Genomic DNA, 18,000 nt, shown 5'->3' with positions numbered 1-18,000 from the left:
CGTAACTTAATGGCGGCACTGCTTCGCTCCCTGCGAGCGTTGGCAGTTTAGAAAGCCCGTGACAGTTGACCCTGTGCGGGAGCAAATGAAGCCGGCAAGACTAATAAAGTGCCTCGATTATTTTTTTTTTTTCGTTTTTCTACTCTCCCCTGTCGCCTGGCCTAGATTACGCGCGCGTGCTATTTTAAATTCCACTCCCTCGCTACTGCTGCTGCTGTTGCTGCCGTTGCAATGCTCTCCTTCCACCCCAACGGCCTCCACTGTTTGAGTAAAGTGAGACAGAGCTCGGTTACTTCGCCAGTTACCATGGTTACCGCTACTGGTGTATTGGTGTGTGCGTTAATGCGGTTTATTTCGTAGATGCTTAGTTAAAATAAGAAAGAAAACAGGGGGCAGCGTTTCTGAAGCAAAATATTCTGGCTCGTTTGACCATAATAATAAATCTCCTTGTACTCAACCTAATTCATTCATTAATATTTCATTAATATTTATTTATTTATTTATTTATTTATGTGTCAGTTCAGGGCATTGAGTAAGGTGGAAGGTTACAATACCGTATCAGCAAGATGAGACGCAAAATTAAATACTTTATTTATTATTCATGTTATTTGTTTTGAAAACATATACACATTTGACAGGGAAAGGAAAGCGAGGAGCAGGCTGGCAACTGCCATCGCCAGGGGCACAAGGCCTGCCTACTCTTCAGAAAGGAGTTGAGAGAAACATAGGAATGGAAGATAGGAAGAAGTGGAAGAAAGAGCAATATGACAGATCTAAAAGAATAAAGTAGAACACACAGTACAGGTCACACACAGTAGGGCCGCTCACTGCAGGTCACGCTACTGCAGAATGTTAAATAGAAGAAATAGTGTCTGAGCTAAAAACGTGAACCTAAGTTAGTTAATTCTAGAAAAGCGAACAGAGCGCAATGAGCCTGCTCACGTCGAGACGCACAACCACTGGAGTACAGCCATACGTCGAGTCTCATACGCCGCAGGCCAAGGAGGTGATAGTGCCTCACTAGCGATCTGTGTTGCGCACTGAAAGCGGGACACTCAAATATCGGGTGCTTAAGTGTCTCGCAGCAACTTCAAGACGTACACGATGGACTGATTACACGTCCTTGTTTCTGTAAACGTCCGCACACGTTCACACATCCAACACTTAGCTTGTGTAGTTGTACTCTAACGCGACGAGGCAAGCCTCGAACTCGAACGCGGGGCGGGAACGTTTCATTTGCGACACGCTGGTCTGGATTCCGCATGAGTAGGTGGCGGCGAATCAGCAGACGAGCGTGATAAGGCTTGCACATAATTTCAGTGCACGCACAGTTATGGACGCAAGTTGAAGCCAGCTGACCAGCCTCTTCACTTCCGGCGATTCCTACGTGTGAAGGCATCCATTGTGCAAAGAGATGTCCCACGTCGTGAAATTTTGTTTCCAGAGTCAGTAATGCTGTGCACAACTGGGCAATCAATCTGACTGCGCGGTAATCTGCTAAGGGCAGCGCGGGAGTCCATAAATATGGGAATCTTCGATGCACTTAACTCCTAATAATATATAACAGAAATGAAACATAATTATAGAATACTTGCTAAAGAATAATGCGTGCCATTGAATTACGTATACAATAAAATGAGAGTAGCCTAATTGGTATTAAACGCCATGATATGATTAGAAGTGTAGGGAAATAACTAAGTAGAAGTAAAATCTAGAAGAAGGAATGCGCGCAAAGTACGTTAACAGATGTTCTTTCTCTTTTTTATGCTGGCACAGGTTGTCGCAGAAACTCGGGCAATCCATAATGGAATGGAAATGGAAAGGGCGACAGGGTACCCTAGCAACCTTCTTGTCTCAGTCTCGGAGAAGTTGCGAAGTAGGTTAAGCACTGATCCTCACAGCACTGAGCCTCAAGTGCATGATCGAAGAAACAAAACAGCTGTTATCCCGTACGTTTATGAGATCTCTCACAAACTTAAGAAAATAGGACAAAGAGCACGTATCGATGTTGTTTTCTCTGCACCTAGAAAACTTGCACAGCTTTGCGTTAGAACTAATCCTGCTGCTAAGGAACGTAGGTCTTGCAGCATCAATCACAAAAGAAAGTATACAGATTGTTCGAAAGGTGTAGTTTACAAGATATCCCTGAAATGCGGTCGGTCTTATATTGGACAGACAGGTAGTTATCTAAATGTTAGATTGCAAGAACATTGCAGTAAAGGGCGCAAAGGGCGGGAAGGGTTTCTAGGTGTCCATTGCGCACAATGCGGCTGTATTCCGCTGCTCGAAAAAAAAAACAGTATCTTAGCTAGGCATCCTAACGAAAACACTAGACTTATCATTGAAGCAGCCGCGATCGCTGAAGGTGACTCGGTAAGTAAGCCGTCAAATGCATTAACAGATAAAGAGGGTCCCATTGGCGTCTTTAACTTTTGGGGCCCTCGTGTGTATATTGTCTCTTACCCCTTCATCGCATTTAAAGAATAATAATAAACTGAAACTGAAACTAGCTTTTCTGAGGTCGGACATGCGCGCTCGTTCATCTCAAAGAGGCGGTCATGGTTCCTTTGAATTTTGAATGCATACTCAAGCCGGTTGGTGCACTGGGGTTGTCTTGGTGTCTTGGTTATATGTGTGTTACTCAAAATAAAAGGGATTAGGAAGTGAGCGCTTGTCTTCGTCGTTCTTTTGGTCCCTCTGTCTGTGTACGCGCGGAAGTGATGTTTGCAATGGAATGCCAACTAGCCCGTACCCAAACCCTGCTCCAGGTGTGCTCTGCTGCGATTGTCTTGGTGCGATTTCCTTCGAGTTGCCAGACTGTATGTGAGACTAATGACTGATCCGCTCTCCTTTTGGTCATGCATTGCTCGACTAAGTGGTGATGGCAGGACGAGTTTTTTGAGCATTCACGAAGTGGTGCGGCCAGGTCACGCCACCCCACTCCCCCTCCCCTGACGCTGTAATGGCGAGTTCACTGTAACACCTCAAGTCTCGCTCCAATTCTGACGAAGCCGGTAAAGGAAGACAGCTTCGCGAAGACAGTAATGAAGTGAAAAAAAAAGTGACGTTGGCTACTTGGATGTCCAAACGACAAGATGGCGGCTGAGCAGGAAGATTGGAAATGCTCGGATGGGAAAGTTTGTCTGGCCACAGGAGAACGTAGTCATGCTTTCTTAAGCGCTTAATGTAAGCGACGTCGTGTTTTCCTTGGTTCCCACACGCAAAGTAACTTTTTTTCCTGTCGGTGCGAGCTGGCTTCACGTCGCAGAGACGTCTTCCAGACAGTTCGATCCAGATGCATTCCATGGCTTTGGCTAGAAGGTGTTTTTTTTAGTTGTCATCGTAACACTGTCTACAATGCTGACTAGAACTGAAGCACAGCCCTTATCGATCGAATGTGTTCTGTCGGGTTATCGATCTAATGAGACATTCCATGGTTCTTCATTCCGACCAGGACTGGTTATCGTGGTCGTGGATAACCATAATTGGTCATTTTGCGACACAACACAAACGTGACGACGCCGTTGTAATGTTGTTGACAATATTCTGTGAGGTGACTAGGGCTGAATGCAGTGAGTTAAAGGGAAAGAAACGGGTGCAAACAGGTCTATATCGATTGTTTTCAAATTGGGCACAGATAAAGCGCGTGCGGTGCATTTTGCCTAATGATAAGCCCAGGAGCACGAGTCGCCCATGTTGTATCAAATAATCATGCACGACGTCTCACTGAAATGACCAGTGGTGCCACCTGCCATTGTTAATCTCATTGATAAGTCTCAATCTCTATCTGAATCTCAATCTTTATTAGTTGTAAAACAAGAGCATATATACAGTACAGGCAAATATGCAGAAGGACGTCCTAAGGTTACAAACCGCAGGCGGGACCTCTTATGTTAATGCATTAGAGAACTGATAAAGCGAAGATACAATAATAAAAACAATTTAAGAATGGTGCTTTGATAAAAGACAGCGTAAAATGTTTAAGTGATAATGTGGAAAATCATGTAACACACAGAGTTAACTAAGTTAGCGGAACGCAACAGTTACACATTGAATAAAAACATTTTTAGCTTCCGCCTAAATACGTAGACATTAGTTCTTTCAGTTTGAGTGAGTTCCATAAAGAAATGGATGAGAAAACAATGCTCATTTTTCCATAATTAGTATGTATTTTAGGCAGCAAAAGGTCATTATGGACCGCAAACCTAGATCTGTTAGGATTAGATGACATGACGGGAGGAAAACGTCGATTATGAGCATGCGATGAAAACCTAAAAAAAAGAAAACACACATACTGTAAATATATAGCTCAGAGTTTTGTAGTATGTTAAGCTGGACGAAAATATGACGTGGTGGCGTCAGTCGAATAGCGGAAGTAATAAGTCGCTTGGCTTGCTTTCGTAGTACCTTCAGAGGGCAAATGTAAACTCAATATTAATTATTCCATGATGTATTATAATAACTTAGATGACCGTTTATGAAAGCGTAATACAGCGCTTTAACAGTGTTTATGCCTCAAGCAATCTTTTTTATTTTAACAAAGCCTTAATTCCACAAGAAATCTTTTTACAAATGGAATTGATTATATCGGTGAAACTTCAAATGGGTGTCAACTATAACTCCTATAAATGGTGTATGATCTCTTAAAGGAATGGCTACATAGTTGACATAGAGGCAGGGAATAGTTAGATTTTTGTTGGGTGCATGAAAAAGTAGGAAACAAGCTTTGGACGGATTAATCTGGAGTCTATTAGAGTTGCACCATTCTTCCAGAGAGGTTAAGTCAGCTTGAAGATTAGATACGAGAGCCGCAGAATCAAAATGATGAGAAACAATAGTCGTACCATCAGCACAGAATAAACAGGAAGAAAAGTTAAGGTATAGGGGTAAGTCATTCATATATATCAAAAATAATAGGAGACCTAAAATCGATTCTTGTGGAACATGTCTCATAATACGGGTAGGACTAGACATATAGATGTTGTGAGAGACGGCATGAAACCTATTAAGAAAGCTTTGTAATAGTGTTAATACAGGACCTCTTATTCCATAATACATTGAATGGTCAATGCTGTCAAATGATTTTGAAAAGTGAGTAAAAATAGTTCCTGCGATGTTGCCATTATCAATGAAAGATCTAATTTTTTCTATGAAACATGAAATTGCTGTGTCAGTGGACAGACCATCCTTATATCCAAACGGACATAAAGAGAGCACGCTAAATTTTAAAGAAAAGTTAAGATAGCCTTACTTCGATTAGTTTGTCCAAGATTTTATTCAGGAAAGGAGTCACGGATATGGGCCTATAATTTCGATGTTAAATGGATCACCTTTCTTAAAAACAGGCACTACTTTTGCTAACTTAAGTTTTTCAGTGAAGACACCAGTTTTGAAAGCGTGTGTAAACATGAGGCTTAGAACGGGGGCAACGAGACATCTTCCAAATTTAATATGTTTTGAGCGAACCTTGTCTAACCGAGGACCGGTAGCGTTTAGTCCACAAATAACCGAACAAACCTCGGAGGCACAAGTAGGAAAACAAAAAAAAAAGGACGATTGGGAAGTACGAGTAAACTGAGGTGCATAGCAGGAAGGCGGGAGAAGCGGTGAAACTAGAAGAAAAGTGGTCGTTAAAAGCATTGGCTACATCACTGGAAGTGATGAGGGTAGCGTTGTTAACACGAACAGACGTCACTTTGCTGCGTGAGTTGGTAGAATTGAAAAATTTGTTTGGGAGCTGCCATTTTCTGTTTAAATCATTTTTACAAAATTGAATTTCATATTCGTAATACTTTTATTCAGCATTCTTTAAAAGCAAGGCTGAAGTGTTGGAGTATCTTTTATACCGCAATTTTAAGCTTTCTTGAATAGTTGACGATATAAGTTATCTTTCTTGCGAAGAGATCGTATGAGTAAATTGGGCAACCAAGGGCAGCGCGGGGCAAAGTAGCATCTGTTACATGATTCGATGTAGTGCTCGAATGCTGAATAAATAACGTCGTAGAACCTGACTAACGCCTCCTCAGGATCATTCGTAGCATATATACTTGACCAATCTGCATGTTTAATGAGCTTAAAGTATTCATACGTATTAAAAAGAGGCCTCTGACGTGATACGCCGCTATGAATGATGGGATTTTCAAAATATAAGAATATACGGGAAAGCGATCGGTTATACCACTCTCTATCAAGCCTGCGCGAGCGATGTCATCAAAGTTTGTCCGGCTGCGATCAATTAATGACTGCTATCCAAAATGAGCAGGGCGCGTTGGTACAGATAATAGCGATTGAAACCCATAGCTATGAATACAAGTCATATACTCAAGGTTAGTATAGCTAGAGGAATCAAATAAGTTAAAATTCACACCGCCCATGATTAATACATTTTTGAGCTCAGCAGTAAGTTTGCCAAGTAAGTAATGAATAATGAGTCGTGAGTGGCTATTCTGCGCAAAAATGCCAACACACGATTTCTCGGTGAAGCGGACAGTGACGCCATAGGTGACCGTTCCACGTCGACCTATAATCACATACGACACGCCACTGGTTCGTCACTTAAAGAACGAAAAAAAAAGAAATAATTCCCTCGTAGCGTCCTCCTTGATTTCTCGTAGTTGCTGAACGTCCTCAACTCGCTATGGAGTTTCGCGCGTGACGCTTTCACATTGAGCCATACTTATCTTGATTTATCTTTCCTTCAGCCGTTTCCCACAAATAATTCTCGAAGCGTCATTTAAAAATAATAATTTTTTTTCTCTCTCTGCGCAGAACAAGCAAAATATGGCGCGCAAATGCGACAATTATAATTCCATGAAGCGGCCGGAGCAACACGTATGCATCACTTTTACTGCTATGTAGGCTACTCGCTTGCTGACGCTCAGATATCTGCACAGAAGTAGCAATTCTACACTGAGCTCATCACATTTGTGGACGTTATTTACAAGCGGCCGAATTCTCAAAGCTTTGCGGTCACATGTGCTTTTTTCCCGTTGACTTGCCACCTTCTCTCATAGTATGTACATCGTCAGGATTGGCTGGAATTTGCTCGTGCGAACAATGCTGGCATGAGAGCCTTTTGCGAATACAAGCCGCTCCCCCCTCCCCCCCTCCGCAATTTCGTACGCAATAAATCCTACACCACTCAAAACATGCGCGTTCATCGGAACGGTAGCGCCACCTGCCAGGGATGCAGTGAACATTATGTTTGAGCCGTAGCCGTAGCAGACGGCACCACCGTTCGGTCGCAGTGAAATCGTAATCCTTTTAGGGCGTCGTTGCGCACGTCACCCACTTCGAATGTATTGTGTACGGAACATACAAGTTATTCCTCAAACACGATATTAAACTTACCTAACGGAAAAAAATGTTGCCTATGTGTAAAATCGGTGCACGAATGTGCCGGTGGTTTAGCGAAAAGTTATGTAAAACTGGCGTTTCTATTTCTGCGAGACAAAGTGCACATTTGCGAGAAATTTGATCGTCAGCGCACTACCGGTCCAGCCGTAGCGTACCGTTGATACGTTCCTTTTATTTGCGCAATATTATGTACACCGCTCGCAACACTCTAAGCGGCAGCCCGTAGATACTCCTGCAAAAATTACTATAGGGAACTGTGGCGCTGTCGTGCGTTTAGCCATGTCGTGGGACGGATGGTTAGTACACGTATTCGTGCCCCGGCGGCTGCATTTTGATGGTGGTGAAATGCAAAAACACCTGCGGGTCCTTTGATTTACGAGCACGTTAAAGAACGCTGGTGAGTGAGTGAGTGAGTGAGTGAGTGAGTGAGTGAGTGAGTGAGTGAGTGAGTGAGTGAGTGAGTGAGTGAGTGAGTGAGTGAGTGAGTGAGTGAGTGAGTGAGTGAGTGAGTGAGTGAGTGAGTGAGTGAGTGAGTGAGTGAGTGAGTGAGTGAAACCACATCATTCGGTCCACAATAAACACAAGTAAAAATTTTTTTTCCGGAGTCCCACACTACGGCGTGCCTCATAATCAGATCGTGGTTTTGGCACGTAAAGTCCGATATTATTTTGTTTAGCAGATCGATTTGTCTAATCTTTGTGCTTATACTGCTTCAGACGTTCTAGTGGGGTTGTTTATTACGCTTTTTCTTACAATTTCCAAGCACTCGTGTTTTTCTAAACACAACGAGGCAATTCGCACGTGCAGACACGCGTGATCATTGCGAATTATTGCATTGATAACGTAATCTTTCGTTAAATATGATAAATTTGCAGAGTCACAATGCCGTTTGGAGGAAGAAAAAGCTCGGGCAAATCTATGTTTTGCGATCATGCCCATGCTTGCTGATTCGTCACTCTTGCCTTTCATTGACACTAGCGCCACAGTTCCCCCTGGTAATTTTTTTAGGAAACGTAAAGTCACAGACGGGGGAACCAAGAAAGAGGAGACGCAGCGCTAATAATGTTTTCGCTCTTTACAAAAAATAGGCCCAGAACGGCTCGCGGTCTTGCACACTGACGTATCCCGCTAAATCTGGTTGCGCGTGTTACAAGAGTGCAGAAGCCCGCAAATTATCGGACAAGTTTTTCTTGCATAAAATCCCAATTTTGTAAGTCGCCCTTCCGCTAAGTTATACAAGAAGAATTATAGGCGTTAGTCTTCAGATAATAGGCGTCATCTTTAAGAAAGATCTGCAAATAAAAAAGGAGACTTTGCGCACAAACTAAATTCTGGAATTTTACATTCCAGAACCACTATCTAGTTATGAGACACGCCGTATTGAGGGGCTCTTGGTCAAGTCTGGTCACCTAGCCTTCTTTAACGGGTGCCCTAGTTCAAGTACAGGAACGTTTTTTTTTTTTTTTTTCATTTCGCTCGCATCGAAACGCAGCCGTAGCAGCCGGGATTGAACCCGCAACCTGGACCTAAGGAGCGCAGCTTCCCGCACATCTAAACAACTTAAATAAGCATAATTTTGTTTTACTCTGGCTCAGTAGATTGATAGGACACGTGACCGGTAATTTATTTGGGCCTTGGGCTCGCCGCTGTCAAAGCTCGGACCGGCTGGGTCTCGCGCTCAGAATGCACGGCCTTCCTCGGATCTTGCTAGGCCCGACGCCCTCGACGACCTGACGATGCCTGGCGGAATGATGCCTCGCGGGACCGTCCGCGGTGGACCGGCCTTTCATTTGTCTTCGCAGACGCCCGGGGCCTATTGTTCGTCGCCCGTGTGGGACGAATCCCCTCCACCTCAACAGAAATGCGTTCACTGTCCGGGCATCCCGTTGTGTGTTTCTTAGCCGTTTGTCGTGATTGCTCCGGCATAGAGTCTCCGGGCGCTACACACTTGCTGCGCCCCACAGCGAACGCGTAGACCCGTCTGAACCTTCGGTGGCGCCAGAATTACGCCGGCGGTGGTGGCGTAGCGTGCCCCCTAGGGTGCGAGGAACAAGCTGGTCGATTTTGGTCCTTGGGTTGTGCTGCTTTTTTTTTTTGTTCTTTTTGTTGATGTTTCAATGCTCACGTTTCTCTCTTTTTCTGATCATTCTTATTTGCTGAAAATGCGGTATACGAACCTGAAGAACGTCATAACGATCTTGTATTCCACAACTTCCTTTCCTTATTTTCTTTTATTTTTTCCCCCGGCCTGTGCACTTTCGTTTCCTGAGATCTTACGCATCTATTTTCTTAGTCGTGTGATTTTTTCAAATAGTTTCAGCAGCACATGGTAGCATGTGCATAATATGTCCGTATTCTTGACCTTTTTTTTTTTTTGCTTCATCGTAATGAGAGAGTTGAGGCGCCGAAAAATTTCCATCGGCAGGCCTCTGCGATTTTGTTATATAACCCGAAGACGCTGCGCAACTTAAAATAGGTCGCTTTGTTGAAAACGGGGTACAGACACAGTGCGCACACGTGTTTAGCACTAGGTGTATGACAATTATCTTTAACGAAGCCTCCGAAATGTCGTGTATGAAGAAAGAATAAAGAAACGTTGTTAGCTGTGATTGGTTGTCCCCTTATTGTGTCGTGCGCTTCTGCGCTCTACAAGTTGAATTTTCGACAAGCTGCTTCAACCATTGCAACTAATGTAATAAGATGATTTATTATAAGGCACTAGGCACAGTCTAGTTGCACTTGCAGTAGACGAACGCTGACCGCGCGCACAGCCGACACAAGAGCGCCTTCTTCGTCTTCCTCTTCACCACACTAATAACTCCGCAATTTATGTTCTTGTTTAGCGCTGTGTTTTAACAGAGAATTCTGGTTACCGCCAGACATAGTCTTGCCGTGTAAGCCTAACAATATCACCTCCACCTACATATATACTTTGCGAACGTGTAAAATGTCTTCGATTTCTAATGCGCAGCTTATTTTACATCCTTACTAAGTGCATTCTTGCGCAATGAGGCCATTCAAATAAGCGTACGTTTATACAAACATCCACCCGGTATTTTGCACCATTCGGCGATGCTGTCAGCGGGTAACTTTCGAAGCTAAATTTTCTAGGGTTGAGTATTAAAAATATTGATGGGAAAAGAGCAGCACGAAGATATGGTAGCATTCATATTGCTTGTTCCTTAGCAACTACAGTATCGCTTGCTGTCTTTGAATTTCTTATTCTTGTATTTGTTCCTCATCGCCCTTTGACAGTTTGCAGCGGATTAAGTAGCAAGAAAGCCCTGGGGTAGTAATGTAATGGGTATGCATGCGTGCATGTCGTGTATGATGCTTAAGTGCTTTAAGCTGTCCTACGCCCGTTCACACAAATGAAATCTCTGGCAGAGAACTTTGTAGATACGATATGCTATGTTTGATCGGTGCTACAATAGTTTCTACGTCTGGGACTAGTGAAAGATGTAATATCTACTCTTCGTCTTCTTCAGCGGTTGCTGTCATCTAACACTACGTGTCATTTCTAAAGCGGTAATAAAATAGATATACTTTGAGTAAGCGCTGTAGTGTAGCCAGGAATCTTCTTTCAGGTGGGGGAGAGGAGGACACACACTTGACCGGGAAGGCGTGGGAGAAAGGGAAGGAGAAGGGAGAGTACGTGTCCAGTGTCCCCCCCCCCCCGCCTCCTCTCCTGCCTTTGCCCTTTAATCGGCCTTAGGTTGGCTTCCGGCCAATTGTTCATACGAAGACCACTTGCTGAGACACAAAAATGGCTTTGCCACTAGGGATATATTATCACAGAGAAGCATGCTTTACAAGTTTTTCTGCATTCATTTGTTAGTCTTCGGACACTATTGCGGTATTTTGACGTCGTAAAACAACTTAGAGTTCGTCATAATTTCCCTATGTCATCGCCGAACCGAAGTAGCACTGTAACATAATACAACACGAGGAGAGGGACAATTTTATATTTTAAAGCGAAGGAAATTTAGGAAACAGGTATTGAAAGGTCGGAGTGGCAGTAACTGTTCGAGCTCGAAGTGTACAGCTGACCACCCTCAGGGACATTGACCACGTTCTTACTTTCTGGGCTTCTCTACCCCTTAAATCGCAGCTCGCCCCTTGAAACAGCCCTACGCTACCCACGCTATCTTCGATAACTCGTAGGCGCAGACGACCGCCGCGGGCTACTAAGTTTAAAAGCAATTGTAACATCTGTGCCCTTGGGTTCTGCTGGCCCTGTCTGTAACTTGCTGTGACCTCATCCTCGGTTTCTCCGTTAGAATGCAGGAGGAACGCAGTTCAGCCTGCGTGGTAACATCCTTATCTTCTTTCTTGTTTGCCACTGCATCTCGCAAGCCATTTCTCAATTTCTGACACACTCTCTTCCTTCCAAGTTATCCTCGCGATTCTTTCCCCCATCTCCCTTTAGTTCTTGCCGCTACATCGCAAGACCAGTGACCTCTCTCTTTTTCTTTTTCTGTTTAGTCCCAAGGCATCCTCGCAATTCCTTGCCTCGCGCCTTTTCCTCCTGTCTGTGTCAAAAGTCCAGGAAAGAGAGAAGAGCTACTCGCTATGCATTCGAATGGACCAGAAGGAAAGCCAGACGCGTATAGGAGCCCAGAATCTGCCCGAGCCGCGTCTCTGGGCCTTGGCCGGGAGAGGTCTTTGACGCCAGTGTCCGCTTTAATAGTGGATGATAGCGCAAATCCCCAAAATGGACGGCGGCTGCGCTTCGCCGGGCGAGTAGAGGGACTGTCATTTACTCGCCGCCGAGAGCCGAACACCACCCCTTTGCGGCGATGGTGACGCCCCGCGATTCTCCGGCTCGGCTCCACTGATGCCTGTCCGGACTTGAAGTGCTGGCCAACCTCAGCGCCTCCCTTCTCCCTTTCCACTACCGCCGGCCTTATGCCTGTTCACGTGCTGACTTTATCTTTGTATTTCCCGTTGAACTCTTCTTACTACTCTCCTCCCGAAACGACCTGCCACTAGGGTATATAACCGGCTTTCTCTGTCAGCCTCGCAGTTCAACGCACTGTGTATGCCTACGGGAACAATGTCGCTCGCCTCTCTCCTTTCACTACGCCGTGTGTCGCGCTTCGATGATCTACAGTATATCACATATGAACGTTGATTTTTTTTTATCTAACCATTTCTTTAGACCCAGTTATTTTTCTCTTTCCTTTCCTTTGCGACTTTTTGACTTATATATTAATGCTTCTCTCTCTCTCTCTCTCTCTCTCTCTCTCTCTCTCTCTCTCTCTCTCTCTCTCTTAGTTCAGCTTATTTCAATATAAAGCGAACGAAAAATTGCGAGAAGTGAAGGTTTCATGTTCTAATCGTTCCTCTCTACAAGAGAGAAGCGCTTCTGGCCCTTGTCACGCGATAACTTCGCTGCCAGCGTAATCCCGAGGAAATCCATTCCGCCAGAGTGGTCCGTTACCGCCGCCGAGGTCGTTGACACCTCTTACTCTCAGACGTGGATGGATTGTCAAGGCTTAACGCGGAAGTGTCTTCTGCCCGGAAACGAGAGGGCGAAAAGGACTTGCCCTTCTCTCCGAGCAGATGCCCCGCGCCGGTTCCTTCTGCACTCCCGTGGCTTTTAAATCCGTCGATTAGTTGTCGAGCCATTGCGTGCGATCGCCCGTCGACCTACCTTGGTCACAACCCATTTATATGTGGCGCGCAGTTTTAATTGTAATCAATTCGTTTATAATAATTTAGGGAGTCATCTTATAGTAAGCCAAGCAAGTATCGGAAGGTGATAGTTTCATGACGCAGTCGTGGTTGGTTTCGTTGTCACATGTTACAACAGGGTGGCAATGAACGCTCAGCGCGACTTCTGTAAGCCGAACGCTTCGTGAGGCTAAGCTTACATAGAATAGTCTCGCTCATGGCTTGCGATGATTGCCAAACGTGCTTCTTTAAAGCTATTTAACTGCCACCGTTAGTTTTAAGGTCTGTTAGAAGCAATTTTAGCGTCTTTCTAATGTGGCTGCACTGCTGTGGCATTGCGTAGAGCATGCGCTAATGTGTGTAACCAGCCTAGCCCGACTTGATCTTGCGCCATTAAATCCGAATAACTAACTAGGTAACGTGTATTTTTCTTTTTCTTTTTGGATTTTAACAATGTGAACAGCGTCGTGTATTGGGTGTGTCGTGTGCCCGCTTATTTTCCCAAACCGGCATATATCGTGCCCGACGGAGGAATATGGGATTTCGGAAAGGAAAATTCGGCGCCGGCTCTCGAATGCTGCAAGCAGCTCGTGTTTGTGATTTATTCACAAGCCAAGCGCACCCGTTACATTGTATGACATCTATAGGCGCAAGACAGCTGCGCAAAATGACCTAACCGACGCTTTAGTGGATTTCGTGGAGAGACCGTGAATTTCTCCGTGAATAACCACCCCGCCCAAATAACGAAGTGGAAGCGAAGTGACGTGTTAATTTTCATCATTGCGGACACGGTTTTCGCGTGTTAACAAATTTTGTTCACAACGATCATCAGCGTGTCAGTATTGTGCTCGCCGCCAAAGTTCTGTGCAGTGGGGCACGATGCCTTATCGTTTTTGTACGGTGCCTTCTGTGCGAGTTATGTATACTGCAGAGTAATCAGCTCATCGGTGAGCTTTTATCTTGAGCCAACGTTGTGGCAAACAAGCCAGCAAACAAACCTTCGTGATGGCGCTTCCAAGCACGAAAGGGAGGTGACATAGCTCAGTTTAAAGTCTATGTAGTGCTTTTAAGAGAGAGAGAGAGAGAGAGAGAGAGAGAGAGATCGACTTTATTTGCAAACGGTGTTTGTGAAGACTGGAAAATTTTTATTCGGACATCGGGAGCAGACTAAGCCAAATGCTTGGTCCTCGTCCGTTGTCTGTGTGTGTGCGTTGTGACAAGTTTTTCAGTCAACGTGATAGACCAACCAGCGCAACAATCAGGCCTTCTGAAGTCTATGGAGGAAGAGGGGGGGGGGGGGGGGGGGGTACACTAGTAGCGGAAGATGTAAAGACTTGCGCGAGGACAGCTGTACTGATAATTACGACGGTGTGTAGGCATGATTCGCGTCCGAGGAACTGATCTCAGCGTTGCTTTTTCTGCAGTTGAGTTCTATATTGAATGAAACGGCGCGGAATCTGCGTTTCTTTCTCTTCCGTATTATTGGAGCGCCATTATGAGACTTGAGCATATACTTTCGCATAGCTCCCTTCATACTACTACGTACCAGCTTCGTCGTCGTCCGAAAGCCGTCTCTTCGATTTCTTCTAATAGTTATTCAAAAAACGCGAGGCAGCTTCGGCGCAGGCAAAGCCGTTCTTTATCTGTGCGTGTTATTTTCGGTCTTCTTTATCTACTTTTCTCCATGACCAGAAATTGAGCTTGGACAATGTTCGAGTCTAGCCTTTCCTCTTGCACCAGCAGTGCCTATTTCGTATATTAGGATCTTCTTTGTCAACGCGACTTCGCACATTTCTATTTCTTTCATTCGTCACAGTCAAACTTGTGATTTTAGAAGTGGTAATACGCACTTACAACACTTTGAGTCGTAATTCATCAAATAAATAATTCAATGGGTGCCTTTTATTGTTTTTATTGCCTCAGTAAAATGATATATTGTTATTATTCACCTAGTAATAGCTTACTTGCATAATTTCGTTACAATACATCATTGTACGAAGGCACTTACATGCAGAAGTGGCTTTATGCGATTTATTTAAACAATAATGTCGTACAGAAACATCGCTACTATGTTGCCCTTTGCTTGCCGTCCATCTGCCCTGTTTGCTTCGCTGGGCCTCGGACACATTCAAGCCGCCGTTTCTTTCTCTGTGTTGCAATGCGAAACCAACTTTTAATTTTCTTGCCAAGAAGACGGCACGATAGCGAAACTTGCATTTGCTGAGCGATTCAAGCTAGAAATCATTCAGTAGCTTCGATTCCCCTTGATACGCATTATTCATGATATCATATTCTACCTCATTTGCCTCTTGCAGAGGAAGGATGCAGGGCGGAGGTGATATCAACTCGGCCCTTGGCTGCCTGCCGGACAAGCTCAAGACCGAGCTGGCACTCCACGTCAATCTCAAGACGCTAAAAAAGGTATGCTCCCACGGAGCTCGGACATGCGTTTCTAGAGGCGAAACTTGTGGGCCATCGGCACGATAGAACAAGACACGTGCCTGCATTTCGCCCATCCAGGCGGTTACAGCGGCTCAGTGAATATGATGGCCTGCTCTGCTGGATTCGAGGCTGCATATTCTCTGAGCAAACGTAAAATTTACCAAAACCCTACGCAAGGATCTGGCACAAAGAAATCTTGAGGTCACCCTAAGCTTTGTCTATACGCCTCAGTAAGCTAATCTTCGTTCAATTGGCCAATGGTCACACCCCGTGGCGGCTATCCTGGCAACAACGAAACGTTCTCCCTTTCGACAAGCGGTGTTCTTGCACGATTGGGCCAACCATACCGCTTGCTTTCCTACCTCGACATCAGATATGATGAGAGGGCAAGTACTTTGTAATCGCGTTCGCTGCTAGGGACGCATAAGTATCTTTCTCTGCAGTACTGCTCCATAATGGCGCTAATTGCGGAAGTTTTGGGTTGGCCCACTCGCTCGTCTTCCTGCACGCGACTATGACTGACGATAATAATGATGACGACAACGATGACGATGGCGCTGATGATGATAACTATCTAAGCTTCCTTGTAAAACACTGTAATTGTACATGCCCAAAGTCTCGCTATTGCTTTCTTTATGGTGTACCTTAGTATCTGGTATCTTTGCCACTGTTCGACTGGCTCTCTCCGTCTCATGACGTGGCAACCAAATTTCCGTGGTTGGCCGTCCCTGACCTCTCGCCACCGACATCTTCCCGTTGGCTCCCCCTCTCCTCTGTGATCGCAGGTAACGATCTTCCTGCACGCGACTATGACTGACGATAATAATGATGACGACAACGATGACGATGGCGCTGATGATGATAACTATCTAAGCTTCCTTGTAAAACACTGTAATTGTAAATGCCCAAAGTCTCGCTATTGCTTTCTTTATGGTGTACCTTAGTATCTGGTATCTTTGCCACTGTTCGACTGGCTCTCTCCGTCTCATGACGTGGCAACCAAATTTCCGTGGTTGGCCGTCCCTGACCTCTCGCCGCCGACATCTTCCCGTTGGCTCCCCCTCTCTTCTGTGATCGCAGGTAACGATCTTCCAAGAGTGCCAGCCCGAGTTCCTGCACGACCTAGTGCTCAAGATGCGTGCCTACATCTTCACCCCCGGGGATCTGATCTGCCGCAAGGGAGAGGTCGCGCGAGAGATGTTCATCATCGCCGATGGCATACTCGAAGTGATCAGGTGGATATCACGTGTGGATGTTGCTTCGTTTCCTTATCGATGATTTTTTTTCGTTCCGATCATTGTTTTCTTTATTCGCTGTGTGGTTGAATAGTCTGTCTATCTGTTGACGTGTGTGTGTGTGTGTGTGAGAGAGAGAGAGAGAGAGAGTCCGCTTGCTACCATCACTCTTGCGAGCCACATTCTTTGGTGGCGCCATTGTAATTGTGCTGCTGACGTGTGTCGTGAACTCGCATCGATCTACCACGAGCTAGGTCAGATGCCTTAAAGAAGAGCGTCGTGCGGGTATCTGTCGTGACCGTAAAGCAACGAGCAGCAACAGTAGTAGAACTGCATGAGCGAAAAAGAAGGAAAGAAGAAAACGGCGAGCTATTAGAAGCTTTAATGGATGCCACCGCATTCAGATCCCTAATAATGTGCGTCACGAGGTTAATGATGTTCGAGGGAAGAAAACGAAAAGAGAGAGAGAGTCGGCGCTGGCGCGTGTCAATTTGAGAGCGCGAATCGCGCGCACACATCCTGGAAAGGCGGACACCGGATGCCGAAACTAATGACGCGTCTTCGCAGGAAATTGTCGCGCGCGTGCAGCACCTCGATAACGGAGGGCGAGCCGCAGGCTAACGTGTTTAACGAATCTTTTTTTTTTTTACAGATCCTATCAAGCAAACAGTAGCAAATCTTCTATGTCTTAAACCCCACTGATTTTGTTACCGTCGTCGTTCAGATTTCAAGCCTCGTGCTAATGACACCTTCTACTCGTTCGTTTACTCGCATTTATTGACCGATAACGCGGTCGGAACGTGACACACGAGCCCCGGTGTTAATTAATGGTCGATACGGTCGGTCGGTCGTTGCTGCGACGACAGGGTGTTCGCCACGCGGGCCCCCCACGCAGCAAATTTTTCCGAGTAAGCACTAATGTGTCCCATTACCAAGAAATTGCAGGTTAGTCAAAAAGAACGCCTCTCAAAGCGTAGTAAAATAAAAACGTCGCTGCAGATGTCGCATGGCAACAGCTTCCAATTTAGTGGAGAATAAGCTACTTATATACTGTCATAGCATGCTACTCCTACAGTTGCCAACAGCCGAGTAGTCATTGAACACTCTTTCATCAGCCCGATGCACGAAAAGGGTTCTTGCGAATGATGAGCCGGCTTGTCACTTAAGACCTACGTAAAATGTGCAGAGAGTTCCGGCCCTTGTGATTCCCAGGCTTTGGCTCTGCATAATGCTGTCACTGGCGCAAAGTCAGGCCCAGGTGGACTTCATTTAGTAGTCCGCGCAGACGTTC

General features: G+C 45.3%; 1 protein-coding gene across 2 annotated transcripts in view; it reads left to right on the top strand.

Moving 5' to 3' along the window:
• LOC142575518 (uncharacterized) overlaps window positions 1-18,000 on the top strand; it is a 72,676-nt gene that overhangs the window by 32,147 nt on the left and 22,529 nt on the right. For both annotated transcript variants that reach the window (XM_075684934.1, XM_075684933.1), the window contains exons 7-8: window positions 15,348-15,453; window positions 16,555-16,709. In XM_075684934.1, the coding sequence (XP_075541049.1) occupies window positions 15,348-15,453; window positions 16,555-16,709 (261 nt within the window). The remainder of the gene's footprint in view (window positions 1-15,347; window positions 15,454-16,554; window positions 16,710-18,000) is intronic.

The sequence above is a fragment of the Dermacentor variabilis genome, chromosome 3, assembly GCF_050947875.1.
Source record: "Dermacentor variabilis isolate Ectoservices chromosome 3, ASM5094787v1, whole genome shotgun sequence".
NCBI lineage: Eukaryota > Metazoa > Arthropoda > Arachnida > Ixodida > Ixodidae > Dermacentor > Dermacentor variabilis.
Note: the sequence above shows the minus strand (reverse complement) of the source record. Positions and strands in the feature narration are given on the sequence as shown.